This window comes from Brassica napus, chromosome A6 (assembly GCF_020379485.1).
Source record: "Brassica napus cultivar Da-Ae chromosome A6, Da-Ae, whole genome shotgun sequence".
NCBI classification, from domain to species: Eukaryota; Viridiplantae; Streptophyta; class Magnoliopsida; order Brassicales; family Brassicaceae; genus Brassica; species Brassica napus.
The window spans coordinates 8,418,474-8,446,446 of record NC_063439.1 but is presented as its reverse complement, the minus strand read 5'-3'; the positions used below and the strand labels follow the sequence as shown (position 1 = coordinate 8,446,446).

General features: G+C 36.9%; 6 protein-coding genes, 2 non-coding genes and 2 pseudogenes across 10 annotated transcripts; 5 read left to right on the top strand and 5 right to left on the bottom strand.

Moving 5' to 3' along the window:
- Nucleotides 1-35: 35 nt before the first annotated feature.
- Nucleotides 36-1,969, bottom strand: LOC106349982 (annotated as a pseudogene).
- On the top strand, nucleotides 1,849-3,605 carry BNAA06G14230D. 2 transcript variants are annotated; one of them, XM_022687311.2, is made up of 4 exons: nucleotides 1,910-2,267; nucleotides 2,676-2,934; nucleotides 3,026-3,213; nucleotides 3,320-3,394. In XM_022687311.2, the coding sequence occupies exons 1-4, from the start codon at nucleotides 2,187-2,189 to the stop codon at nucleotides 3,392-3,394; spliced, it is 603 nt and encodes a 200-aa protein (XP_022543032.1). In that variant the 5' UTR covers nucleotides 1,910-2,186. The 2 variants fall into 2 exon arrangements, with proteins under 2 accessions (XP_013642018.1, XP_022543032.1); XM_013786564.3 differs by having other exon boundaries at nucleotides 1,849-2,267; nucleotides 3,026-3,605.
- Nucleotides 3,606-4,187: 582 nt separating this feature from the next.
- On the bottom strand, nucleotides 4,188-5,352 carry LOC125609906 (rac-like GTP-binding protein ARAC4). The gene is made up of 4 exons (XM_048781515.1): nucleotides 5,323-5,352; nucleotides 4,470-4,517; nucleotides 4,344-4,409; nucleotides 4,188-4,283 (listed from the first exon to the last, which is right to left on the bottom strand). The coding sequence occupies exons 1-4, from the start codon at nucleotides 5,350-5,352 to the stop codon at nucleotides 4,188-4,190; spliced, it is 240 nt and encodes a 79-aa protein (XP_048637472.1).
- A 4,913-nt stretch (nucleotides 5,353-10,265) lies between these two features.
- Nucleotides 10,266-11,542, top strand: BNAA06G14220D. The gene has a single exon (XM_013791294.3). It carries the CDS (start codon nucleotides 10,705-10,707, stop codon nucleotides 11,287-11,289), a length of 585 nt encoding a protein of 194 aa, XP_013646748.1. The 5' UTR covers nucleotides 10,266-10,704; the 3' UTR covers nucleotides 11,290-11,542.
- Nucleotides 11,543-11,644: 102 nt separating this feature from the next.
- LOC106351499 (DNA-directed RNA polymerase I subunit RPA12) lies at nucleotides 11,645-13,196 on the bottom strand. 2 transcript variants are annotated; one of them, XM_022688197.2, is made up of 6 exons: nucleotides 13,014-13,196; nucleotides 12,618-12,741; nucleotides 12,478-12,518; nucleotides 12,103-12,171; nucleotides 11,952-12,008; nucleotides 11,645-11,864 (listed from the first exon to the last, which is right to left on the bottom strand). In XM_022688197.2, the coding sequence occupies exons 2-6, from the start codon at nucleotides 12,733-12,735 to the stop codon at nucleotides 11,790-11,792; spliced, it is 360 nt and encodes a 119-aa protein (XP_022543918.1). In that variant the 5' UTR covers nucleotides 12,736-12,741; nucleotides 13,014-13,196; the 3' UTR covers nucleotides 11,645-11,789. The 2 variants fall into 2 exon arrangements, with proteins under 2 accessions (XP_022543918.1, XP_013646746.1); XM_013791292.3 differs by having other exon boundaries at nucleotides 13,019-13,182.
- A 177-nt stretch (nucleotides 13,197-13,373) lies between these two features.
- On the top strand, nucleotides 13,374-16,207 carry LOC106351498 (annotated as a pseudogene).
- A 186-nt stretch (nucleotides 16,208-16,393) lies between these two features.
- On the top strand, nucleotides 16,394-16,477 carry TRNAL-CAA. The gene has a single exon. It is a non-coding gene; the product is annotated as a tRNA-Leu (tRNA).
- A 2,129-nt stretch (nucleotides 16,478-18,606) lies between these two features.
- LOC125575992 lies at nucleotides 18,607-18,697 on the bottom strand. Its single transcript, XR_007314532.1, has one exon. It is a non-coding gene; the product is annotated as a small nucleolar RNA Z161/Z228 (small nucleolar RNA).
- Nucleotides 18,698-19,761: 1,064 nt separating this feature from the next.
- Nucleotides 19,762-26,734, bottom strand: LOC106347069 (nucleolin). Its single transcript, XM_022687310.2, has 6 exons — nucleotides 26,436-26,734; nucleotides 25,868-25,921; nucleotides 21,054-21,448; nucleotides 20,825-20,980; nucleotides 20,672-20,742; nucleotides 19,762-20,322 (listed from the first exon to the last, which is right to left on the bottom strand). Exons 3-6 carry the CDS (start codon nucleotides 21,351-21,353, stop codon nucleotides 20,022-20,024), a joined length of 828 nt encoding a protein of 275 aa, XP_022543031.1. The 5' UTR covers nucleotides 21,354-21,448; nucleotides 25,868-25,921; nucleotides 26,436-26,734; the 3' UTR covers nucleotides 19,762-20,021.
- LOC106347070 (ER lumen protein-retaining receptor erd-2.2-like) lies at nucleotides 21,717-23,645 on the top strand. The gene is made up of 6 exons (XM_013786563.3): nucleotides 21,717-22,184; nucleotides 22,272-22,471; nucleotides 22,705-22,845; nucleotides 22,945-23,025; nucleotides 23,119-23,243; nucleotides 23,343-23,645. The coding sequence occupies exons 1-6, from the start codon at nucleotides 21,851-21,853 to the stop codon at nucleotides 23,389-23,391; spliced, it is 930 nt and encodes a 309-aa protein (XP_013642017.2). The 5' UTR covers nucleotides 21,717-21,850; the 3' UTR covers nucleotides 23,392-23,645.
- Nucleotides 26,735-27,973: the final 1,239 nt, after the last annotated feature.

The window sequence follows — 27,973 nt, the reverse complement described above, 5'->3', positions numbered from 1 at the left end:
GTATCCAATTGTGTTTCGTACCATCTACACTATTATAACAGAATAATACGCATTATACTATAGATCAGCTCGTAAAGACATAAATGTTATACAACCATGGAACTCCCTTCTTCTTAGTATCCAGCTTTTACATGAACAATGAAATCATATAGAACTTATATCTCTCAGAGCATGTAAATGTTCATAGACATTTATTAGAGGTTGGATCAGTAAATCAGACAATCAGCCCAACACTCGAAAGGCTTTCATATACACACAAAGGGGAAGCACCACATGAGACACGACCAACAACTTATTTTTGGTGTGATCAAACCCAATTCAATAACCAAATGACCCAAAACCTCATAGGTTTGATTAGTAATATATGTCAAGGCAGAATAAAAGAAGGTAGGAAGATCAATGGGCGGTAACAAGGAAAGGGTTTTGGCAAACACCACACTCGATGGTCTCTGATCCTGAGATTGGAACCTGAACCTGCAATTTAGATGGACACGACCACATACTTGTTAACAGGAGACACTACATATAGCAAACTTCAAATTTCCAAATCGCTGGCTCGAGTCTTATATCCACTTGCTTTAACTGTTCAGATGATTAAGCGACAATCTCCATGATCAATTCTAAAACTAGATGACCATACCCTTCGCATAAATGCACCGAAATCTGATCCACACGATGTGCACTTCGAAACAGCTTCATCAGGGACCTGAAACAGATATAAATGGAGTGAAACCACTAAAACCACAGCTAAGCACGAAAGATAAAAATGAGAAATATCTTTTTCCATCAAAACCACAGCTAACAAGAGTATTTTGACAATAAGAGAGTTATGTTCTTATTCCAAAGAAAACAAAAAATCTTACCCAGTGATCTTTCTCCTCATTTACAGGATTTATAATGTTCATCCAATCACCCAATCCTTTCTTCTTCTCAGCTGATTGTTCCACCAGCTTTACAGAGTCAGGAGGTCTGCTACTTCCCCCAATCTCCTTAGCCTAAAATCCACCATCACAAAATATTAGAATGATGAACGGAAAGCATGATGGAAGTGAAGCGATATAAAACATGTTAGTTTAGGAACCTGAAACATTGCAGCTATCACTGTGTCCAGAAGTGTGTTGGTGGTGTAACTATTTGATTGCAGTCTAATACGCTTAGCATCAATGTCTACCGGAGTCTTAGACCAAAAGGCCAAAATAGAAGAATCTAATTTCTGGATAGAAAAAAAAAATAGATACAAGACTCTAATTCATGCAAATAACAAAACCAAAAATGCCTTGGAGAAAGAAAAAAAAAGCTAGATAATCTCTTACCACGCATCTTGTGATGTTCTCAAGAGGATATATTCTCAAATTCCGGCTAGTACTTGGATCAAGCATACAGAGGCCATCCAAACCAATCTGCTAGCACAATTCAGAGGGACAGTTCTAAGTAACACAAAAGCTCAAAGCTTTGATTAAGAAAACTGGATTGGCACACATTACCTGACAAAGAACATCAGTTGTGGTCTGTCCGTAAGTCTCAGCCAACAACTTGACACGAAATTTCTGGACACCACCCGCAGCATCTTCCTGCACATCAGCCTTGGGGGACAGCTGTTACAATCTTGGAAGAGTTCGAGCTAGCAGAGGAGTCTCTACCTGAAGAGAGGCTAATGGATCGTCCATAGTCATCGAACAATGTGGAATTAGAGACCAGTAAATGCAATTGGGCTTTTTAAACTGAACTAAGCCCAATAACAAGATACGCAAGGGGGGTAAAAAGGGTGTTTCACATGACGTACCATTCTCGGACCGAGTTACACGGAGATAATAAATGACGACGAAAGAGAAAAAAGGAAACTTGACAATTAAGGGTTTTCCTTTTTTCTAATTAATTATTCTCCTAAACGTAGGCCAAGTCGGTGGATCTGAGTGTTTCACGCGTCTTTAAATACACACCTTACCTTCTCCATCATTTTCTCAACCATTTGTTTTTTCTTCTCTCTCTCTCTCCGTTTTTTGGATTTTGACAATACGAATCGAGAAAAAAGAAATTAGCGTTTGCTTCGATTTCGATTAATTTCGCGCCACAGAGACACGTTCCGTAGCCTTGTCTGAATCTTAGGTTCGATTACTCCTGTCTGTGCCCGTTTTTTTACTGTTGAAACCGATTAGATCTTAAGATAGAAAGAAAAAGAACAAACGATGTCGAGATATTTCACATCACCACCGCCTGTGTATGCGAGGAACTGGGCCAACGGTCAGAACTTGGTCGAATCGACTAAGGTTCGTCGAGCACTCAATTCTTGTGATTGATTCGCACCGTGTTCAGGGGATTTTGAATTGTCATGTTTTAATATAGCATATATCCTTTTTTATAATATGGCTAGGTTGCATACGATTGATTAACTTGCAGGGCTTTATTGATTTGTTGGATTGGTTGCTTATAGATCTGTGAAATTTGTATTAGCTTATTGATTTTTCTATAGATTAGTATTGTCTATTATAATATAGTCAACGACCGTAGAGACGTGTTGTAGGTAGATATATATATATATATATATGTTTCCGACTCTTAGCTTAACATTGTTTTATTGTTTCCTTGGTTGATGTACCCACGTATGTGGGTAACTGGTTGTTAAATGATAATTCTCCGCAATAGTCTAAATCCTTTAATTCTAATGGATTATAAAGATTGAAAGACAAATAGTCACTTCAAAAAAGGTGCACCGTAAAGAGAAGAAGGAGAGAAAGAAAGAAAATAAACAGAAACTGACGAATGAGAAAACCATTGAACATCTATATCTACCGACCAAGCAAGTGTCTGATGAATCTGAACAACTTGAGAAGAGTTGTTTGACAGAAGAACATGAGAAATATCTGTCTGATGGAAGCCAAAGTAGTAAGAAGAGAAGAAGGGACGCTTCTCCTTCTGTTGAGAGTAATATCAAAGGTTTGTGTTTTCTCTTCTCTTAACTAGATGAATTTCATTTCTAAAATTCTATTGTTAATTTTCTGAAAATCGTTCATTTAATCATTTGCAGCTACGCCTGTAACTGGTAATCCTCTACGGATACGTTTTGTCTTCCAGAAGCCTAAGGAAGCTGAGCTTGTTGTCCCTCAAGCGCCTCAAGAGGTTCTTGTTTGTTCCACCTCAGGGACTGAAATATCAAGTTCTGTCTCAGGTCATGATGGGAATCTGCTCCCAGCTTCTCTTGCGAGTGACGAGACTGCAATTCTTTCTGAATTAAAGAAAAAAAAGAAGCATAAGACAAGCAAAGAATCACGGTACAGCTCACTGTTTGATGAACCGGTTCTTCCTTGTCTCTCCATTGAAGAAGACAGTAGCAACAGCGATGACTGGCTACTTGGTGCTAGGCGGCAAAAGAATGTTTCCACCAAGTCTGCTATGAATGAAGACATGGTCATCAACATGCAGAAGTCGGGAGAGTCCTGTTTTCCTAGTTCTCAGTTTTTGTCTGAAGTAGGAATTTTTTCATTGCCATACACAGTCCTGTTCTAGGTCCCAGATAATTGTTTTGTTCTTTCTCAGCTTAGGCTAGGCCTTAACTTGTACAGTTCCACGAATTGTAACTACCACAAATATAAGTAATACTTGAATCATCTCCCTATTTTTGACACTAATCTTGTTCTACTTTTTTCAAAGTCTGGCAACCTTTAAAGAAACGATTCCAACAACCGATTACAATAAGTCCTATGATTGTCCCCTGACATCATTGAGTTTATGGTGTTATCCAGTTGCTTCTCTCTCTTCTTCTTGAGTGTGCTTGAAGAGTAATCAATTGTTAGAAGTTTTGTGTTCTAAGGAAGATGACTTTTATAAGGAAAATGACAACTATGTTCACATCAAGATTCTCAATCATATCATTTGGGTGATGAGGCAGAAGGCAAACAGCTTAAAAACAGAAGCAAAATTTGCAAATTAAATTAGATTAATATGTCAATACAACAAAGTGATCCACGTCAAGAATAAAGTAGAAGAGACACACTGTGAACTCAAAACGATTCACCAGCAAAGAGTGAAAGACACAACAACACAGCTTGTTTTAGCAACTATACAAAAAGCTACTCGTAATGTCTCCCTTCACGCCTGAATTGTCATATTAAAGTGGTAACGAATCATATTGTCGAGATCATCTTCTTCGTCCTTTTGTTTACCTCCTAGTCTTTTATAGATTTTCTTTATCACAAGAACACGCATCGGTTCTTGTTCTTTTTCTTCTTCTTTTTTGGAGGCTGAAGCACAACTTTTATGGCCGCATCAAACACTGCCTTCACATTCTGTATAATCTCAAAAAACGTCAGTCTCATAACCAGGACAAGCAGTTTTATAATGTCTACCTGCTGTGTCTTTGAACTACATTCAATGTAGACCGCAGATCCAATCAGTTTCTTCAGTTCCTCTCCCTGCCCAATTCTTAATAACATTAGACCCTAAAGAGTTTGATCACCGAGTTTTGTGCCAACGAGGACAATAGGAACACCAGGAGCATAATGCCTGAGCTCAGGAATCCACTGAGAGCAATACAAGGAACACAAAATCATATTAGCTCACTCCTCATCACAAGCTATATATTTGATTTTTATTATTATTGTCTTTTTTTTTCTAATTATCACGGGTTTGAATTTTGAATGTGGATCTATCTACACTAATTTTGAATGTGAATATCAAAACATGGAAAATACAAATGTCACGAATGTTTGTATTGTTAATCTGTTTGTTTGTTTCAGAACATATTTACTACACGCACATGCTGTATTTATAGAATTTTCAGCATCTTTTAAATTTTCGTCTACTTGCTATATGCAGTGCAGGTCTTTTGTGTGTATCTTTTATTTCGAAATTTGAATTATCAAATTATGGATGTGATTGGTTGGGCTGTAACTATAGAAAATTTACTTTAGAATTTAGTCTGTAGAATTTTCTGATTTAGTTTTAATGGACGTAACTTTAAAATTTCTTACAGCTAAAAAGATAAGACTTTAGAAAATAAGTTTTGTATAACTATTTTTTGTGTTTTTTGTTGTATTTTTAGTTTTTTTTATTGTAGCTTTAAAAACCAAAATAAAAAATGATTGGTAGTATTTAAGATTATAAATGAAAATTAAATCTAAAATCAATTCTTACAATCCAACCAATCTCTACGACAGAGTTTATTGTATAGCCAAATTAGAAACCATACAATCATATGATAGAGTTTATGTCACGGCACGATTCCTAACTATCAAATCATCAGCTTTCTTTTATGTTCTCTCAGTCCATTCCTGATTGCGAAACATACGCGAGTCCAAAGGGACGTGCCCAACTCTATAAAGTTACTGAATGTCCCGTCACTGAATGTCCCGTCATCTAATCATAATCACACCAGACAGTAGCTAACTTCGTTGTTATATTTCATGAATCATAATTAGTATCCAATTGCGCATCATGTGTTAGTTTTTTTTTCTATAAAGAAAAAATACCATCTCGTATGAAAAAGTCTATACTCCTATTTGCTAAGCAAAAAAAGAAGTTTTATTTCAGCAATAAGGATTATAGTTTAGATAATGATGTCTGTTGGCTTTAAACTATGAACATTCGGATAAAAACACTATAAACATTCGAGTATAATTATATTTTAATCGAAATTAATTTTGAATATAAATACAGATTATCCAATGACATTTCAGAATATTTCCCCGTTTAACCATTCACTTTTTTAATTACAATATTTGAACTGATTGTATGCTGTGTGAATATATATTACATTTACAAGTGCTAAAAACATATGGTAAAGTTATAATAAAAACATAGAGATTACATTTTAAAAAATCTATAAGAAAAAACCGAGTCAATGAGATTAGAGGAAGGAATTGCGGAACTAAACAAAGAAAAAAAAAATAAATACTAAGAGAAAGTGGAGAAGATATTAGCCAACCAAATCATTATATCAGAGAAGCTAAGCTTACTACATCTGCCTGCCCCTTCTTACCAGCAGGCCTGGATGTTCGGATACTCGTTCGGGTTCGGATCGGGTGCTTCAGATTTTCGGGTTTTTGAATGGAGAGATACAAACCCGTTTGGGTTATTTTATACTTCGGATCGGGTTCGGGTTTTTAAGGTTCGGGTTCGGATTATTTCGGGTATAACAGAACTGTGTAACAAATAAAAAAAAATTCCATGTATCTTTGATTTGACCATGTGAGACTAGAAACAATACTGTTGAAGTTAAAAGATTGAATAACTTAATATAAGATTTATGGTCTTTCTGATTTATTATTACGTTGAGTAACACGAGCATGTATTTTTTTTCTTCGTGTAATTTCTATTTGTATTATTTTGAATAGAAAATGATAATGAATCCATCTATTCATAAAAAAAAAGACATCAAAATCAAACAGAAACCAAACCTGGATAATCATGAATGTTTGAGCTAATGCCTATGTAAAGAGCAAAGAGAAAACAAATCGCAAATACTACTTGTAATCAAATATAAATCAAAATCGCAAAGTATAATGATTCATACATGTAATCAGTCATAAAATGACTTTAAGTATGTACTGAACATATACGTTGAAAAATGAGAAAACAGAAAGATGAATGGGAATGGAAGATGTAAGTTTAAAGTTAGTAATATATATATATATATATATTCGGGTACTTCGGATAATTGGTTCGGGTATCGGATATAACCAATCGGATACGAGTATCCAGACTGATTGAATCCTAAACCCATTCGGTTTTTCTTAACTTCGGTTCAGTTTTGGTTCGGATTTTTCGGGTCGGTTCGGGTTTAGGTTTCGGTTAATATGCCCACACCTAATACCAACTATATATTTACCAAACACTAACCATCCCACTTTTCTTTACAACTAACTCTAACTCAATTTTTATCAAAAATATAATTTTAATACTATAATAATCATTTTATTCATTCCAGAAGAAGTATGTAAATCATAAATGAAAAAGAATCTGCAAAACCTAAACGTGATCGTTCTAATCTTGTTTAGTGTACGCTTGTTAAAGATCAAAACCAGTTGACCCAATAATTTCGATGAGGCCCATTATGTATGCGTAAGTGCGTAAGGCAATTATTTCCCAAAATCAAGTAATATGAACAAACAGCAAAATTTGCTGAGCAAATCAAAGTTTGGATTTCAAAGCCGGAAACATGTTCTTTCGTGAATCCTAGGACATATCTATGTGTAATCCTTAACATATATATGCCTCGAAGACAAGAGTACACCGCCCATCAATGGGAAAGCCTAGCCTTCCCATTAAACAATTATCATCTCAACTTAAATGCATCATAGAAAATGTTTTTTTTTTGTATTTGATGTAGCGAACAATACTGAGATGTACGATATAGCATGTGCGATTTAGTCCTAAATATCTCTTCAATATGTGAAAATGGACAACTAGATGCCCAATATCTCTTCAACTTTTTTTTTCTTGTTATACGTACGTTAGCAACTTAAACTAAAGTTAATACGTTACGTAACTTACTTATGTCCATAGAAATTTGATCAAAATGTTCGAAATTTAAAAGGAAATTGTTACGTGCATCGCTGCTGACAAAATTCTCACATCGATACACCATATATATTATTGTAAACATCCTAGAGGGAGATAAGAGACGATCTTAATTATAGGTTGCATTCATATAAGTTAGATTACATAACTAGGGCCGGGCATGAATAGAAGCCAATAAAGCATTTGATTTAGGGTCGGAGATAATATATATATATATATATATATTTTGGGGCCAAAAATAAATAAAATCTCATATAGATCTACTGGTAACGGCGGCTGATATAACATTTTTATACCCTGATTCGAATCTCAACTGTTGTATTTTTAGTTATTTTGCAATTTTTAAAAAAATAAATGGGCCAAAAAATTCTTTTTGCTTCTAGGCCAATAATTATGAGTCACGCCCCTGTACAGAATGATACTTTTATTATTCACACAAATATAATGAATAAATTTGATATTCAAAAATACACCCTATATATATACATATCTTTCTTGATCTTCTTTTCGCTGAGAGGTAAAGGACTAAATACTAACCAATTGATGGTAGTTTTGTGGCAATTTTTTAGGGTTTGGTGTGTATTCAGATCAATCATGGGTTTGATTTTCTCAGAAAACTAATTTATCATCACTTAGTTTATATGGGTTTGGACTTCGGCATAAGTGGTTTACATGGTGGATCGTAACATATGATCGGTTCATCCTCTGGTATTAGTCGAAAAGTATTTCAAACTTTGATGAGGTAGTGTGGTAGCCAGTCCACTCTGTATCACTAAGTACGTTCTTCCCGAGACCAACTGGTTCAGTCGATAGGGTTTATAAAAAAAAAGACTAAATACTTTTAAAACTTTAATTTTTGATGGGGTGGTTAATCGAACTGAATTTTCTCCAGTTCATAATATACCATATAAAATGTAGTAGAATTGGTATTCACACTATATTAAATTATTTTTAGTGCGAGTTATCATAAAGAAAAGTAGATCTTTTTTATGCACCAAAAAAAAAGACAAGTAGTTCTAAAACAAAACTATAGGGGATTGGAGCATACAAAGTGAAGTACGTGGCCTTAGATATGGTCGGTGCAAAAAGTAAATAATAATCCTAGTGGACCAAGGGACTCCAAATGTAGCAATGCGCCCTCGTGGTAATTCACATGATTAAACCCTAACTAGCAGCTATGTAAATCAGTAAATGTGGGGGGTTTTCTTTAAAAAAAATTGTGAAGAATGGGGTAGAGGAACAAATTTATTCGAACTTGGGGTTTAAGCTCACTTCAAAAGGGGCTATTTGATAACATGAGACTAGTTTATTAATTACGGTGGGTCGGGGTCTTGATCTTAGATTATAAAAATATGTAATATGTATCTTGTATATAAATTATATATATCAAAACGGTATAAGTTGGACTTATGGTGCATGCAATTTGTGTTAGATTTTGATTTCTTTGGTTGAACAATGGAAGTCAAAAAATAGAACCAAAGTTCTACCAAACAAGGTGTATTGTATTAAATATTAAATGTGAGACGAAAGGACGAAAAGAAACGAGTAACCACACCTAACCATGATCATCCCAAAACAAGTAAAAAAAGAAAAGCTTTCATCATCCAAAGTATCTATAGAATAATGACAATCAAGCATCCACACTCCGTATATCTATGTATATATAGCTGCTACATACAGCATGTGATTTACAACATACATTGGTTGTAGGTGTTCCAAAGCACATCGACATGATACGGATTTCCACGCTTCCATTTGCAGTTATAAATCAGCTGTACAGAATGATGTTGTTTTGGTATTTCGAGATTTGAGTGTCTGAGTTAAAAGCATTAGGTTTTATATGAATATGCAAAAGTATGGACAAAAATTCATATGACTCTTTGAAGATAGTGTAACATTATTTTTATTTGGTTTCAATTATACTTTATACACGTATTCAAATCATAATTAACTAGTACTGCATGCAGCGGGATACAAATGACGCATTTTCAGCTAATAAACCATTATAGTTGTTTAAATGCTAACTATAATACTATTTAGTTTTGTAATGTTATCCGTCAAGCTGTGAATTGTCTATTTTATATAGACAAAAGAAAACTCTACCCGTTAAAGATTCTGTAGTGCCGATTGGTTCAGTCGCTAAGATGGTACATTAGGAAAATGACAAATGTTTTAATTGCTGTACGTAGTGTTACTAAATAGTTTATTCGATTTCTAGCTAGGCTTAATCGTTCAAATGGTAGCAGTATACCCTATCATTCGCATTTTATATTACGTTAATTATTTTTAAAGTTGATCTTTACGCAATAGACAATATCGTAGTGATATCCTCGATGCCTATATTATAATGTCCACCACAGAAAACAACTATTCAATATCTCTTCCTTGGTATTCTTTTTATGGGAGGCACATGCAAACGATGCATGAAAACCGACCAATCCTATTCAGGGAAAGCCTCAACAGAACGATGAATGGCCAGTGCAAAGCCACGTAGGCAAGATCGACGGTGATCGATGACTGGGACCCACACTTTCCCTCCACGTGAAGTCATCAAGGAAGAAAGCCACCGATGATACCGACGTGTATGGTCAAGATCTACCTAAAACATATCCCGTGTTAGACGGTTCAGATTCTCCAAACGGCTACTATAATACTTATTTCATGATCCAACGGCTTAGATACAATCGGCGGTGACCGTCCTAGAGGGGTTCTCGGGACTTGTACTGCATTGCGCAATTGGAATGTAAACTTGAAGCTATATGCTGCGACATTTCAGTGTAAAAACAAATAAAAACTAAAAAACAATAGATTAAAAAAATACGCATTATTATTGGTGGTTTCAACTATAAAAAGAAAACAGATGGGCCAGTGACAAGCAACATCTGTCCTTTCGAGGTTAGGGTTCTTTAGAGAGAGAGTTTATATCTTAACGAACGATCCTTCGGATCTTGTTGTGGAAGCTTGAATACTAACATGTTTTAAAAACTCTTCGTTTTTCTTTCTTTTCTAAACAATTGGAAAATTATCAACTTATAGAGCTTTCGATCGTATTATTTGGTAGATCGTCTGCCATTAAAACGAATATAATCTGTTTTCCCCTTGTTGTTATTGTTCAATATCTTCATAAACTACTCTCTTTTCTTGAAACTATATTATTATTAGAGAATTTTTTTCAAAATATTTGAAATAATGGAAACAATATCAGTGCAACGTTCGTCATCGGGTAAGCAGGTTTCTGGTATGAGGCCATTCAAGAACCCTAGAAGAAGGAGTTCTCGTGGTTCTCTTTCGAGATCCGGAGGAAGCTTGGCACTGCCTAATAATCCGGCGTCTTCTTGTGGATCTTCTCCGCCGTATCCTACGCCGCCTGCTAACTACTCGCAGCCTCCTCTTCTCCCTCTTCCACGTGTGAACAGCTCAACTCTTCCTCTGCAACGCGTCAAGAGTTCTCACCCACGTGTGAACAGCTCTACTCTTTATTGCGCTCAGACAAGAGCAACGTCTGAAACACAGCAGAAGAAAGTAGACTACGTTCAATCTGTACCTAGGTTGATTCGAACCGGTTCGGTTCCTGTCTGGTCTAACAATCCGTGTGATTTCCCTAAGGGATTTGATGGTTATCCTGGTCCAGCAATCTTGCTACTCTCTCCTCCGCCTAGTAGTTTGCCCATGCCTAAGTTTTCGATCAAACCGAAGCTTCGTTGCAACGCAGAAGCTGCAGGCAAAACTGACTTAGCCACCGATAACATCCGGCGAGTTTTACAGCTCCGGTGAAAGGTGGTGCTACTGCTACGTAACGATATTGATTTTTACTAAATAAAATAAGCCCATGGGCTTTTATGGGCTTGTGTCTATCTTATTTTTAAAGTGATAGAGCTCTCTCCTTATGTGTGATTTGCTAAGCCGTAACTTTTTAAAAGGCTTTGTTGGGCACAAAGTGTAGCCTTACCGGAATATATTTTCTTTTATACTGTTTCCTTTGTGTAAGATTTATTACCAATCCTCTAATAAATCAAAGTTCCAGATAGTGACATAAATCTTTTTTTTTTTTTTTTTTTGAACAAAGTGACATAAATCTAAGTTCAATAAACGTATAAACAACAACGCATAAGGTTTTTGATTCATGAAATTGAATAATGAGCCCGTACCATAAATGTAAGAATCAATAGTACACAAGGTTTTGACCATGACATAGAACATTGAGTCTGTAACATAAATCTAAGAATAAAAAACTGGCATTATATGTGAATCTCATGCTGGATACTGTAATAATCTCAACCTTCAGTGAATCTATGTCCACAATTGGGGCAAGTATAATACGTTGTTTGTCCTTCGTCTGCTGATCTTGTCTGCCAAAAGAAAAAAAAAGAAAACTCAAGATGAATACATTCTTCAACTTGAAAGAGAAGACAAGAACTTGAAAAGCTTAGACTCACCTGTCTGGTCGTGTATACAAGCTCAGGGTGCTGGCATTTCTCGCACGCCTTCTTGATCTGCAAAGAGAATCAACAGAATCAAAAGTCAGAGATTGAGAAGAAAAAGAACCGTAATCTGTTTTTTTTTGGTAGTGTATTCTTATTTATAAACCTTTGGTAGCTCAGTGTCTTCCTGCGTTTTTTCACCAAAAAGAGATATTCCAAGTTCTCTTCTGATATCCTACAAAAAGCGAAAAGTCTTATTAATACAACTCTGTTACTTCCAAAAGAGAAGAAAAACACTCAAGAAACGGGGTTAGACTGTTCATGATGCAATGTTCTTTCAAGAATAATAAAAGCAATGTCCAATTTTGTCTGTGTTCACTGTCTATAAGTAATAACAATAGACGGAAATAAATAAAGAGCGAACTCTTTGCTACTCAGTAAAACAGAAACCAAATGCGATTTGATTTACACACACATAAGATTATAAGACACAGCAAAGACAAGAATCCACGTAGCAGCAGAATAAAGTTTAAAACCATACCTCATCAGAAACCACGTATGATATATCCTTCCCAATGATTTCTGAAAAAAAAAATAATGACGTTTTAAAGCATAATCAAATATTTATTTAAAACTGTTTGATTCGACTGAACAATCCAAAACGAGTTTCATGTAAATTACCTTGAGCATTTCGAGTTGTTTTGCATAGTGGACATTCCGCATTCTTGCTTGATTTCAAAACAAGCATCGTCGAACACATATTACAGAACAAGAAACCGCTTTCTCGTGATTTCTGCATTACAACCTGAAAAACATAACTCAGCTTTTCAGGTTTAAATGCGCTTTACAGAAGCCAAAGTTAATGGGAACAAAACAATGGATTCTCCAGGAGAAGGAAGGACTACGATACTATTTTAAACACGAAGTAGAGACTAATAAACCTACAAGACTCTACAGAAACACAATCAACCCAAAAAGAAACAACTTTAATAGAATAAACTGAGCAGCACAAATTAGTTGATAGCTAAGAATAAAATCAAACAAGTATCAGAAAAGAAAAAAGCCATGTGGCCAAACCTTACTGTAAGAAGACAAAGGTTGAGAGCAGAGAAGAGAAAATTTCCGAGTAGTGAGTGAGTGAGAGAAGAAGGAATTTAGGGTTCGGAACGGTGATGAGTGAGAGATATGCTTACGGTTCTCGGCGGCGGAGAGAAAAGAAGAGACGGGGAAGAAAATAAAATTAGGAATTGGAATGCACAACAATTATTTGCCGCACAAATTTAATGGGCCAAAAGCCCAAACGAAGCTCCAAATGGATCTTCAGCTCCTTTTTTTTTTTTTTTCCACTGATAATATTATTTCAAAAGTAAAATCCTGATACAACACTTTCGGACATACTAGAGCCCAAAAAAAAAGGCAATTAAAGCTCACAACGGAGCAGCTTAGACCCACAACATGTCGGACACACCAAAGCTCAAAGAAAGGCAACTAAAGCCCACAACGGAGCAGCTTAAACCCACAACAAGGGCAACTTACCAACACAACCTTGATAAAACATAGACCAAACCGCAATAAACGCAGCAACCTAAACACAACTACACTTAAGCATAAGACACTCCAATGTAGCAAACCTCCTAAATAGCAATAAGCAGTGAGCTAGACATATCGCTGCTGCCCACGGCAACCACCCGATACCGTCCGCTTGAAGAACCCAAGACACCAAGTCTTCTTAACCCGGATCTATCGCTGCCGCCTATGGCCTGCCAAACGATACCATCCCTACTCGTAACCAAGACCCAAAGCTTCACAACCCGACAAGAAGAATCGCTTCACGATCCACACAACTTTCGGATACGGTTTGAACGCACTCTCTGACGTCCACTTTACACCTAGATAGAAGCTCACCATAACCCTTCACACAACCAGCCTCGACGATCCAAACCCATAACATTCATTAACACTCCGACCGATGAAAGCTCACTGCAATCACCACCATAAAAGGAGAAGTCTGCCACTGAACCCGTCAAACACCAAACACAGAAACTTGTCGCACTGGAACTGGCATGCCGCTAAGAAAATAAATATACTAGTAGACAGGACAAGTCTAATCCCGAAACCATCCCTAGACGGGCCGTTAGTCTCCAAGAGATTGAATTCAGACCAAGTACCAATGATTTCATCACCCTAAGGCGCTTCCCAAACTATACCATAGTCACCAGCAACACCTATCACAAACCATGGTTGACCAAACGTCCAGAACAAACAGAAACTACAAAAACGGACCTTGATGACGGGAAGCGACGAACTCATCCAACTAATCAAATCTTTCAACAGTTTAAACCTCCACCGCCGGACAGAACCTGAGGCTCGTCGTCGATGGTGGGATGTTGGAACATCACCACGAACCCCCAAGAGACAGAGGACAGTCTTCTAACCCACTCGTTGAACAACTCTTCCATCAGCCTCGCCTCCTCCTGGGAAAGTAGATCTGTGGTAGATGAGGCGACTCACCAGAGCACGCGCCGTCTCTGTGATGATTCCGTCGGAGATCTGAAACGGGAAAACCAGATCTGACTTAATCATCAGTCCTAAAAGCCGACTCACCATTCCTCTGCCGTATCTTGAGCCTCGCCTTTTCTCCATAAGAAAACAAGTCCGGCCTCCGTTGAAACCGAAGCATCACCGGTGGAACTCGAGAGTTACAGAGCAAATTGCATATCGACTTGGAAATGGAGGAGGAAAAAGAGAGCAAAGAGCAAATGAGAGAGAGGGTTGACGAAATCGCCTCCGGCACCGTCAAAGGCGGCGGGCCGGAGCTAGGGTTTTCTTACCGGAGGTTCTCGGGTCGTATTCTCTTTTGTTTTCGCTTTCTGATTAAAACATTGTCATTTCTTTTTTATTGTTTATCTTGGATCTTCAGCTCCTTTTACTTCTCTATATTTCAGCTTATGATTTACTTCTCTGTTGTTGCGCACACACAAAAAACAAAAAAACAAAAAAATTTACAAACACTATTTCTCTGAATTATCCAAAATTTAAATTGGCCACAGGCAATGCTGAAACGTGATATAGATTCAAACAGCCAATCAAAGTGACAGCCATGGAAGAAGCGGCGGCGCATCCATACGTTCCAAGCGATCTGAAACTGCCGGGATACGTACCAATATCTCCATGTCCATGTCATCCATCCTCTCTGTCTACCTCGCTTCTTCCCTCTTCGTCGTCTCCTTAGTCTGGTTCCTCTTTGGTAAAATCCAGTCCCCTTCTCTTCCTGGCAAATTCAATTGAAAAGTTGAGCAGATCAGAGTAATCTAGTGAACTCATCAGAGAATTACAATTCTATTGTTGTGATTCGTGCGTGGTAGGGAGAAAGAAAGCGAAGCTTGAGATATTGCTAATGTGCTGGTGGGCATTCACCGGTCTCACTCACTTGGTTCTTGAAGGCTATTTCGTTTTCTCCCCTGAGTTTTTCAAGGACAACACTTCTTGTTACCTCGCTGAAGTCTGTAAGTAATACATCTTCTTCTTGTCTGATTACACGTTATCTGTTATGTTGACTTGTTTATATTGACAGGGAAAGAATACAGCAAAGGTGATTCGAGATACGCAGGCAGAGACTCCGCAGTGGTAGCTGTTGAAGGGATCACTGCTGTTATAGAAGGCCCTGCTTCTCTTCTTGCTCTGTAAAAGTCTTATTACCTCCTCTTCTCTCAACCCAACATCTTTTCTTTTTTTTGTTAATATTTCTTGACACTTAACTAAAAGTAGTTGAATTTTTTTTTGTTTGGATAATAAAAAGATATGCTATTGCTAAAGGGAAGTCTTACAGCTACGTGCTTCAGCTTGCGATTTCGCTTGGTCAGCTCTACGGATGTCTTGTCTATTTCACTACTGCTTTTCTGGAAGGAGATAACTTTGCGACAAGCTCTTTCTACTATTACTCTTACTACATTGGTGCTAATGGATGGTGGGTCTTGATACCTTTACTCATTTCTTACCGTTGCTGGAACAAGATTTGTGAAGCTGCTGCCAGTGGGGTGGAGACAAAGATGAAGATGAAAATCCGTTGAATGCTACTCTTTCCAAAGTTCTTAGTCCTTATCATCTCTTTTTGTAGTTTTGATCTTTGCTCGGTTTTCTACAAAGCTGTTCTTCAGTCAGGTTCCTTGTAAACTTGTGTTCTGCAATTGTAATTGGTTTCATGTTTATTGATGTTATAACATTGAGCAAGGGCCATAATCACATGCCTCCTACTAAAGATAGTTTATCCATTTTCATTTACTATTTGAACGTCAATTTACTCGCAATGAAGCCAATGATGCAGCCGACTTTTTTTGAAAGCTTGAGAACCTTCAGATCCCCCTTCTGCATTTTACCACTCATGAGTTACTATAATTAACAGAAGCAAAATAAGGTTTTATTTATTATGTAAAGCCTAGATGCTCTTAAACAAAGATGTCAGGATGGCCGAGTGGTCTAAGGCGCCAGACTCAAGTTCTGGTCTTCGAAAGAGGGCGTGGGTTCAAATCCCACTTCTGACAATTTTATTTAATCTTTTTCCCTCTAAAACTAACTGACTTTTTTGGGGAATTCTTTTCTTTTTCAACTGAATATTTCATAATATGGGACTCAAAAACTAAACCCCTTCCTACAACCAAACACTTCTGTGAATTTTTTGGGCAATTCAAATGGTAAAAAAGGTTGGCTTAAAAAAGATGCGTGGATATTAGTCTCATCTCATAATCGGTTGACAAAAAAAAAGTCTCATCTCATTGTCAGAGAATTGGTCATCTACCATTAATATACAGATTGCTGTTAACTGAGAACAACTCTCTGTCATCTGTAGGAGGTAATGCTTCTTTAGAAGTGGTGGTCTGTTGAGTATGGATAGGAGTTAGTTTAGCAATCGGTCCTCTTGCTAGTTTAAAGGTCGTTTTCTCCGGAGGAGGTGTGCCCGATGTGTCCCATGCTCTATATGTGCGGTGGGTTAAATGGGTGTATACGGTTCCGGGGTTGGAGGATTGGAGGCAGCAATCTCCACTTCACCATCCCGAACGACGGTACCGTCGGTCTGTGAACTCCTCCTCGTGCTGCTGGTGAGGCGATTTTGAACGGGCTTGCGGTTCCGTGATAGGTTTCTTTGTGTTGGTGTTGATGATTGAGTTTTTTGGAATCTGTAGACCTTTGCCCGGTGCTTCAAGGTTTAGGGGTGCATTTTTCTCCGGGAGCTCGCGACAACCGGGAACTTAGTCCGCTCATACCTTTGCTTTGGACCATTGACGCTACGCTATTTCCGGTCCTTCTCTTTGATCTTTCTTCTTTTGTTTAGAATCAGAAATTCTTATAGGTACTCTGTTTAGCAGGCCCGGCTCAATAATATATGGGCCTCTGTGCAGATTTTTATTTGTATAAGAATAATATACATAATTTATGAAAATAGGACCCTAAAAGTTTTTAAAAAAGGGCCCTAACCCTTACCTAAAAATTGAAAAAACAAATTGGACCCAGTGCAAATGCACTTTGGGCACTACCCAAGGGCCGGACCTGCTGTTTAGTTTAATTACTGTTTTTCCGCTACTTGTCTTCTTCGTTCTTCTGTAAAAAAATAAAATTTTAGTATAATAAATTTAACATCACCAAAAAAAAAAAAAAAATCTCTGTCAATGTACTATTTGTATCAGAGCAAAGTAATGTCAGTGAGATGGTAAAAGATTGGAGCACCTTTTTCGTATACTATTATCTAAAACATAACTTCTATTCAGATTACAGAAACTTGGACGCCAAGGTTACACTTGTTGTTCCGATATACATGACCACCGGATGCTAATCAGTAGACTTCAACGTTCCATTGCTATGTCTTCTTCAACTGATTCTTATAATAAAACCAGTCAATACCTAAACCCATCACACAAAAAGACACTTCGCAAAGGCAATGGAGGTTTCAAAATTTAGAGTCCAGCTCTCTCTTTTTACCAGTCATTAGCAGCCAATAAGACCATCAAATCCTTTTCTCCACGTCACATGTAAACAACTGTGTTGTCTTTCTTCAACAACTCCCACAGCTCAGGTGCATATTGAGACATTCTTGTCTGGTTACATTTTCTATTTTTGGTTTCAGTTATGGTCCTGTAGAAGACAGTTGTTTTTTTGATAAATACTTACTTTGTGTGTTTTGATAAATAAGGTTTTAAGAAGAGAATCAAAACTGCTGTTAACCTAATAAGTTCAGAGTAATTTATGTTGTTAAACTATAGATTTATGTTTCATAACCCTTTTGATTCTTTTTTTTATCCCAATCCCAAACAGTTGCTTAGCTTCCGCAAGACTTCCTCACCACTTGCTCTTCCTCTGCATTGTCGAGTTCGAATCCAATAATACGCGATACAATGTAACACATTACAATCCCCTAACACCATTAATTTAAGAGAGTAGAATACGTAAACGTAGTCAATGAATTTTTTAACAATTATTATTGACATCTACAAAAGTTCCTTCAATTACATGAGATAATCACTAAAACTCTTTTGGTATATACCTACGCAATCAAAGATAAACAAAAACGAAAGGAAGATGACTCTCTCTAGTCTGAATATAAAATTCTAAAAATATGAATTAACAAATTTATGGTTACTAAAACAAAAAAGAAAAGATTTGATAATAAAGAAAGTTTATTCATCAGAGAAGAGCGATCGGTACATCAATCGACACATAGTCTCAGACGACCGTCGTGAGAATTTTAGATCAAATCTCATCATCTGAATATTCTACTTTGCTTCACATTCCGGCAAAAAAAAAAACTAACCAATTTTCCTTTGCAACATAATAAAACAAAATCAAAGCTATGAGAAAGATAAAAAAAAAAAAAGAGAGAGGAGAGGAACAAGTTTCAGACCGGCGATATTGTTAACGAAGACTAGGTGGCCTTTTAAAGGATGATGAAGCAACAAAACAGCCTAGGGTTTATTTATTTATGCATATGATACGACAACGTTTTGAAGTAATGGGCTCGTTTTGTTATCTACATTCCTGGCCCATTACGTTTGGTTCTGTTTCTTCAACGATTCTGAAAGTGTTCTTCTGAAAGAAGAAGAAAAGTAGTAAATAGATTTAATATACTAGAGGGATTCACTGTTGAATCTGATCTGTGTTTTAATGAACAAAAGCTTTTTTTTTCTTTGTTTAGGGAAATTTCAAACCATTGACTATTTGAAAGAAACATTTCATGATGAACTTGCAAACATATTAAGTGGTTTGTCAAGGTATTGAAAGATTATGAAGATGATAAACTTCTATTATATTGGGTCTGATGTGGCAAGTGAAAATGCTGACGTGTTTAATGAGGAAGAGTCAGGAGAGCCTTGGTTTCGTGTAGAAGGTTTGCTGTTACAAACTTGAAGAAAGAAAGTATAAGAGACGAGCCGAGAGGAAGAGAAGAGCTCATGCTTATGATGTTGATGTGATTCAAGCGCTATGAGCTTGGAGGAGATGATCGCCATGAGATCATCTCAGCGATAGCTATGAGATCGTATTTCTATCTTTTATGAGCATCGTTACTCTTGTAATCTGACATTGAAGATCAATAAAGGAGTGAGGGATTTGTAAAGTCTATCAGAAGAGCTCTCCAAACACCTAATCAACAAAACAAACAAACTTACATGTGAATTCTCTGATTCCAACATTTAGGTGTTGTCTTCTCTTTGTAGAGTCAATATATATACCTATACCATTGCAAGGGTGCAATAAAACCATGAAAGATCACCTGAAAGCTACTTGTTGATCCATTTACAAACCATCGTTGGCAAAAGATTATCACATTCCAACCAACTTCAAGTTAAATCATTTTTAATAAAAGGTCATCATCAACATCTCTTATAATAAGAGTTTAGAAGTGTACAAAGGAACACACATATTAAGGTTTTGATAAAATAACTAGAGTTACCAATGGTGAAAGAGAACCCCTGAAGAATGAGCCAGTTAAATAGACTAGAAACAAAACTCTGCCATTACTCTTACATAATTCAATTTCGAAACACAATTAGATTGTTTCAATCACGGAACGAGATGTCTGAGTCTTTAAATTTCCAACTACTTGGCTCTTGCCTTCTTATTAGAGACTCTGGTAGCCACGAAATCATCATCGTCAGATTCGTCATCATCATCAGAATCCTTCTTCCGCTTCTTCGAATCATTTCCTTTCTTTTTGCCAGACAAAGCTTCAGATGCTGGTTTTTTAACATCCTTCTTCTCGGCCACTGCTGATTTGGAGACGCTTCTTGGGGTGGAAGCTGCAGGTTTTGCTGGAGAGCTGAACTTTCCAGTCTTTTGCAACTTCTTCTCAAGAACTTTCTTTGCCTCTGCAGCTGGAAGCAACCCTGACTCCATCAACCTGGAGATAAGCAAAAAAGGGTCTTCAAATAAGCAGAGCAAACGATGAACAGAACCCACACCACAACCAATCAGAGATGTAATAATAATAATGCTTTGTATTGTTGTTGGTTTGTTGAAAGGACTCGCCTTTCCTTATGAACAATGTTAGTCTGTTAAATGAAGTTAAGAATTGCATGAGAGCTTTAATGCCAATGCCACCACACACAAGAGACAATCGAGAAGAGAAGACTACAAGTCTTCAACTCAAACATAATAATAATCAGAGTCACACCAAAACAATATACATTTGAAACTGCTCATCTTATCAAAACTATAGGCACACAAAGGAATGAATAGAAAGGCCTCACCAAATCTTAGCCATTTCGCTAGTTGGGACTTGCTTGTGAAGTGACTCGTAGAAAATCCTAAGTGGATCTCTCTGCGGAAATTACAAGAAAAAACCAACAATGTAAGTTCTTTAAAAAAACAAAGAATTAGCCACAAATCAGAATAAAAGACACCTCGTCAGGTTGGTCTCTCTTCTGACCAGGCAAATCATACACTTTCTTCTCCTTCTTCTTCTTCACTTCTCCTTCTTCTTTCACTGTCTTCTTCTTCTTCTTTGCCTCTTCTTCTTCTTTCTCTTTCTCCATCTTCTTTTTCTTCAACTCTTTCTCCTAAAGACACCAACACAATCTCATCTTTAAGAAACTATAATCAGACAGCGAAAGAGAAGAGAAAAGAACGAACCTTTGAGACGCCAACAACAGAGGAATTCCTCTTGGAAAGAGGCTTCTCATCGTCGTCGTCGTCTTGATCAATCTCCTTCTTCTTAACAGGCTTTGGACGAGACCCAGATAAAGATGACTTGATGGGTTTGTTATCATCATCATCATCATCATCATCGTCGTCCTTCTTCAGTTTCCTCGAAGCTGACGAACCTGCATTGTTGGCGTTTGTGGACGGCTTCTTCCTAGCCAATGAACCCAAGCTCTTGTTGTCGTCCTCATCCTCCTCTTTCTTCAGAGCTTTGGCATCATCCGACGTCATCTTCTTCTCCTTCTACCAACAAGCTTGGGGGGGGGGGATTTGATAACGAAACCGCTGTTGTGTGTTTCCGGTGTCTCTCCTTGGTCAGTTATGCCCTAATTCAAAACGGCGTCGTTTTAAATCTTCTAAACCAGAAAGGAAAATCATTAATTACTTGAATCGAACCGAAATTAGCCGGTTCAAAGAAGAACCCGGTACAATAGAGTTTTTTTCCGAAATAAACCAATAGTCTAATCCGAAACAAAGGGAACTTTAACTTCACACGGCGTCTTCTAAACCGAAAAGGAAAACATTAATTAGTTGAATCGAACCGCAATTAGCCGGTTTAAAGAAGAACCCGGTAAAATTGAGTTTTGCCGAAGTAAACCAATAGTTCTAATCCGGAAAAGAGAGACGTAGCTGCAAGTCAAGTCGTTCGAAAAAAAACAGAAACTAAACAGCAACTCTAGCTTCCCCCCACGTGTCCTCTTCGCAAAAGAAGTGTCTTTCGTTAAGACATGCAGATTCGTTTCCCATTGAAAACGAAGTTGATAATTGTGTGGCATATCATTACTATTAATCAGAGAGAGAGAGAGAGAATTTGTGTGTCTGTGGAGAGAATCAGAACGATGAAGGCGGAGAAGAGTCCGATTCAGTGCGTGATGTCGTGGATTCGCCGGCAGCCTCCCAAGGTAAAGGCGTTTTTTGCAGTGGTTACGGCAATGACGGTGCTCGTCTTCCTCAAGGTCATTGTCCATGAGCACGACAACCTTTTCATCGCTTCCGAGGCTGTCCATGCCCTCGGCATCTCCCTTCTCATCTACAAGCTTACCAAGGAGAAGACTTGCGCTGGTTATATTACATTTTGATTATATTGGATAATTAATTAGGATGCCTTTGTTGTTAGTTCTAATCATTTTTGATGAAATCATTCAACAGGGATCTCTCTCAAGTCGCAGGAGCTAACGGCTCTGTTTCTTGCCGTGCGGCTGTATTGCAGCTTTGTAATGGAATTTGATCTTCACACGTTACTTGATTCTGCTACGTTGGTCACGACGCTTTGGGTCATCTATATGATACGTCTCAAGCTTAGGCCCACTTATATGGAAGACAAAGACAACTTCCCCATCTACTACGTTGTAAAGTTACCAAACTCTTTGTTTCTCCTTTTGTCTTTGAGTAGTTATCTTAGATTTAACGGTAGGTCGAGGCCAATCATATGCTTAAAGGCTCTCTCTTCGTTCTGACTCTACGTGCATGTTATTTATTTTGTTAGGATCTCGGTATTAAACACTCGCTTAATCATTGATTATATGATTGATTATTAGTAACAATCTTGACTCCATTTTAATATTTGGTTTGTTTGCACCAGGTAGTCCCATGTGCTGTTGTATCTCTCCTCATTCATCCATCCACGCGTCACCACATCATAAACAGGCTCTTCTGGGCGTTCTGTGTTTATCTTGAAGCTGTTTCAGTTCTTCCTCAGTTAAGAGTGATGCAGAACACGCAGGTCTTAATTAATCATTTATCTGCTTTGTTTTTAAATAAAATTAAAATCACGTTGTCTCTGAATCTTCTTCGAATGTTGATGTCTTACATATATTCTCAGATTGTGGAACCATTCACAGCACACTACGTTTTTGCTTTGGGAATCGCTAGGTTCTTGAGTTGTGCACACTGGATCCTTCAGGTTCTTGAGAGTTACATTTTAATATAAACTCTTTTAATCATCGTTTTTATCGCATTACAGCTTCTGAAAGATTATATGAAACGGTGCGTGTAGGTGTTGGATTCGGGAGGGCGGTTACTGACTGCATTAGGATATGGATTATGGCCTATAATGGTCCTTCTCTCTGAAATCGTCCAAACCTTCATTCTTGCAGATTTCTGTTATTACTATGTCCAGAGGTAAAACAAAATTAATGAAGGATGTTAATTATAGACACTATTGTTGAAAACCTTTGAATGCCTAAAGACTTGGAACTTCTGTCTGTTTTTCGGAAACAGTTTAATGGGTGGACAGCTTGTTCTTCGTCTTCCATCAGGTGTGGTGTAAGAAGAAGCTTGAGCTTGTATGGATCGAGCTTCTTACTGAGGTTTCATGATTATATACAACTTCGAGATATAATATTACATATATTTGCTAGCAAACAAATCTTGATTAGAATTAATTTTTCTAATAATGTCAATTAATCGGATTTCGTTGTGGTGACGTTCATATAATTTGACACACCAAACTTAAGAACGCTGTAATGTTCTCGAACATTTATGGAAGACACCAAGAAGTGTGAAGTCAGTTTTGTTTCCTCAGTACTATTTTTCAGTGAAACATGCAGAGGCTGTGGAGTTTATTGACTGACTTATCTGTTAGAACTTAGAATTAATCTTGTAAATGGCAACTTAGTGGAGCTCTTTTATTCTCCTCGTTACCAAACACGTTATGATATTAGTATGGAAGATGTGGTTTTCAAGATATTGTCATGGGCTCACGTACATAGTAAAAAAATGGAGAGATTGGAGATATAGGGTGTTTTGTATTAGTTTGTGAAGTGATACAAGAAACAGTACGTGTGCGTTATGAAGGTTAGTTATGTTAGAGTTTGTCTACTGTGAATCTGTGATCAGTGCCGGTCTGTGATTCGTATAGCGCCTAAAGCGGACCACAAAAATGCTTTTCTTTAATCATAAATAGATCTTGGCTCGCGCAACCGCAGGAGTTTTTGTTTTTGTTTATTTTTATATAAACATTTTGTTTTCAATTTTAAATTGGTATATATTATATATATATATATATATATCTATCAATTTTTAAGACATAATAAGTGTACGGTATATTTTTTTCATTAAATAGATTATTTCAAACTTTCACATGTATTTGTATCTTAATAATGTTAGGCCTTTTCTTAATTAATCTATATTTACTTCTTAAAATTATATATAAGGTGGTCTAAATTATTAAAATTTTGAATTTAAATTCGATTAAAGCAGAAATATGTAAATAATAATAATTCAATCTGTTTGGTGTATAAACTACGAGGTGCACCGCTTACAAGAAGGATCTAGCCGGTTGTGAATTAGAGACCTTCTATGGTTTGCTCAAACTAGGGGTGTCAATTGGTTGGGCCACTCATGGGTTCACCCATTCAAAACAAATATGGGTAGGTGATGGTAATACCCAAATAACTTTTGGTCTAACTGGGCTAAAGACCTACTTTGTCCATGGGTTAACTGGTCCAAATCAAATGGATGTTGGGTTGGCCCAAAACACTTGATTTCTAGAGTTTAGTCAATTTGGGGAAAAAATATTTTGCGATTCTTTTCGACTTTTCTTCTCGATCGGTCTGGCAAAATCGATCTTTGCTTCTCGATTCGTCTTCTCCGGCTTTGATTCTCTTAATCCGTACAAGATTTCTCCATTTTCTACTTTTTCTTCTCGCGATTTCAGGTATGTTTCATGATTCGATCATCCATCTCGTTTCTATGTTGTGGGTTTTTGGCTTTTAGCTTCGATCCAGTTTTGTAAATCTGTGATGAATCGTTCTACTCTTGCTCTGAATCTATCTCGTTTTACTCTTGCTCTGAATCTGATGATGATGATGAATTGTTTAGATTATAAAACTCATATTTATCTCGTTTTTGATTGAAGGTTTTCTTCCCTGCTGCTTATAAAGAAATTTTCCATTTGAATTTAAACAGATTTAGGTAGGTGTTCAGAAAAAAAAAATAGATTTGGACTAATACTTAAATTGCTTATAAATGGACGGGTTTGGGTGTTCAATTGGGTGATGGGTGTTACTGGGTATGAGTGCTGTTGGGTGTGGGCTGAATATGAGTGTGAGTGTTTTGAACCCAGAAAAAAAAACGCTCACTTAGACATATCTATTTGGGTGTGGTCCAACCCAACTGACAAGCCTAGCTCAAACATAGCCAATATGATAGCCCAATGCATTTTCTAATAGGCTAAAAGTTCTAAAATATTCGTAGTTGCCTACTTGGCCAGACCAACTTGGTCTATTTAAGTCCATTGTATGCCAAATTGTTTATTTTGTCATCTGATCAATTTTTTTGCAATTTTTAGAAAATTAGTAGACGTTCATGGTACATGTACATCTATATCAAACTGAATTCTTATCAATTACAAACGGCTAAACCATATTCATATGGTGTAGAGGCATCTTCGTAAACTCGCATAATCTGTGAAAATTTAGCTAGAGAGATATATATAAATATTTGTTGTGGATAATGGCACTTATGGTGGATTTAAAAAATATATATATATATATATATATTATTTTTTACTTATAGTGGATATTATTCCATTCAAAAACACTCCACACACCATATAATATTTTTATAGTCTGTTTTATTTTACCTTTAAAAATTCTTTTAAAATGGTCTTTTATATAAACTAATGCACGTTCCTTCTGATTTTAATGGCCATGTGATTCTGAGAAACTAGCGTAGCTTACTTAACTTAGCATCAAATTCTCATTAGTTTACTTTGAAATTATGCGCAAGCGATATCAACGTACCTACTCGCAGGGGCGGTCCTGAGGAGAGCGGAATGAAACGACCGCCTAGGGCCCCTATTTTTTAAAAAAAAAATCAGCAAAAAATTATTAACAAATAAGCCCCTAATTTTTTAATTTATTGTAATTAGGCCCCCGATTTTATTATCCTTTTACAAAAAAAAAAAATTCGCCCAGGGCCCCAGAAATATAAGGACCGCCCCTGCCTACTCGACCCTCAATTAATGATATTGTTTCTGATATCGCTTTATACATCGATTCAAATGAGAGAAATCTAATTTTTATCTACACAATAAATATTTGTAATTTTGTTTAGGGTTTTCTAAAATTAGTTGCAGAAGTTGAAAGAAAGAAAAAATTTTCAAAATCTCATTACAATGACGATAATGATCATGATCTCGCTGGTTTATTTAGACACAATCAAGTTAACAAGAACAACGATCAAAAGCATAATAATCACCAGTTCACCACCACCATTTTTCACTTAGACATTTTGTTGTCAAAAGTGAAAAGAATAACAAAATTATTTGTTGGTGATGCCGAGAACTCCAGCCCACACTTGCGTCCTCACCTTTGCTCTCTGCGGCTGACTAGCAAACGAGCCGCCGCCGCCGCTATTACCACCGCCGTTGCTGTCTCCTCTGACAGCTGTTGTTGAGGATTGGCCGCTTGGGTCGCTCATGTTTTTGCTTCTTGTTTTGTCTTTTTGGACTGTGCTGATAAGAGTGCTCATACAAGAAGAAAGCTAAAGGTGGATAATTATAGCCGGGGGTTGAGAGGGACACGCAAAATGGAATCTTTTTTCAACATCTACCCTCATTTTCAATAGTGCTTTATTTGTAAAAATCCTAATGCATGGTTAAATGTATCAAGTTGATACTATCAACCACCAATAAGAAAATCACAACTCACGTTAAATCACTTTAATAACAATAATTAACAGTACTGTGACAGTTCTGGTTGATCTTATCTTCGAGATGGAATCTAACGGTGAAGAAGAAAGCCATTGGTGATATACGATATATGTATATCTTATTAAAAGGTTAAATACGATATATATATTCTGCAAACGACATTTTTTATTTATTATGATGCCACCACACAACTACACTGACCACTCCACCTCCATTATTGAGGCCTTCACTCCTCAGCGTGACGCATGCAGCATGACATCATTGAAATGTTCATTTTAGAGATAATCCTCAATAACATTGATTACTGAGATGATGTTGTCTTGGTAGATAGAGGTTAATTCTTATTGATCGAAATCAATACTAATAACATATTATGATAGAGATATGTTGATCTTGTTTTTTTTTTAATAGAAAGATATGAGAAGTTCGAAAATGATTATTGGGGGTCTTTGCTCTTGGGTCCTTAATATACATATATTTGTATGTATATATTATATACGCATATATAATATATACATACAAATATATGTGTATTAAGGATCTAAGAACAAGGACCCCCAATAATCATGCCCTTAGATGTTATATACTTGTTGATCAGAGAGAATTTCAATAAATCTGCTGTAGCACATTATTTCATATGGCGAAATTCAGGTTTGAAAGCCCGGCAGTAAAATATATATTTTTATTTAAAATAGCTTAAGTTGAAACCATTCAAGAAGGACAGAGTTTTGATCTCTGTGTATGTTTCCTTGGTAGAAAGTATTATTTTCGTCAAATTGATGCAGTTAATTGCGCAAGGAGTAACCTATTTGTTCTTCGTATAGGTATTGTCATATACTAAGGCTTTTGTGTTGATTGCAGAGCTACAACTGCAAGATCTCAGTGAATCTTGTTTGCCCATAGCTCACTGCCATATCTCCAGCTTTGGTCCTTGGCTTAGTTCAACCAATTTGCTGTCGACTATTCTCAGTTCAGTTGATTTCGTAACAAAAAAAAACCATTCGAGAAGGGCAGAGTTTTGAGTCCATTGACCTTCGCAAGTTTCTAAATAGATGACTATATATAGAGGTGTCAACTGGGCGGGCTGACCATGGGCTAGCCCAGTCCAATTCATTTTGGACGGACTATGGACGTGCCCAATTAATAAATGGTCCAACTGGACAAAAGACCAATTGGTACATCCGTACATGGTCCA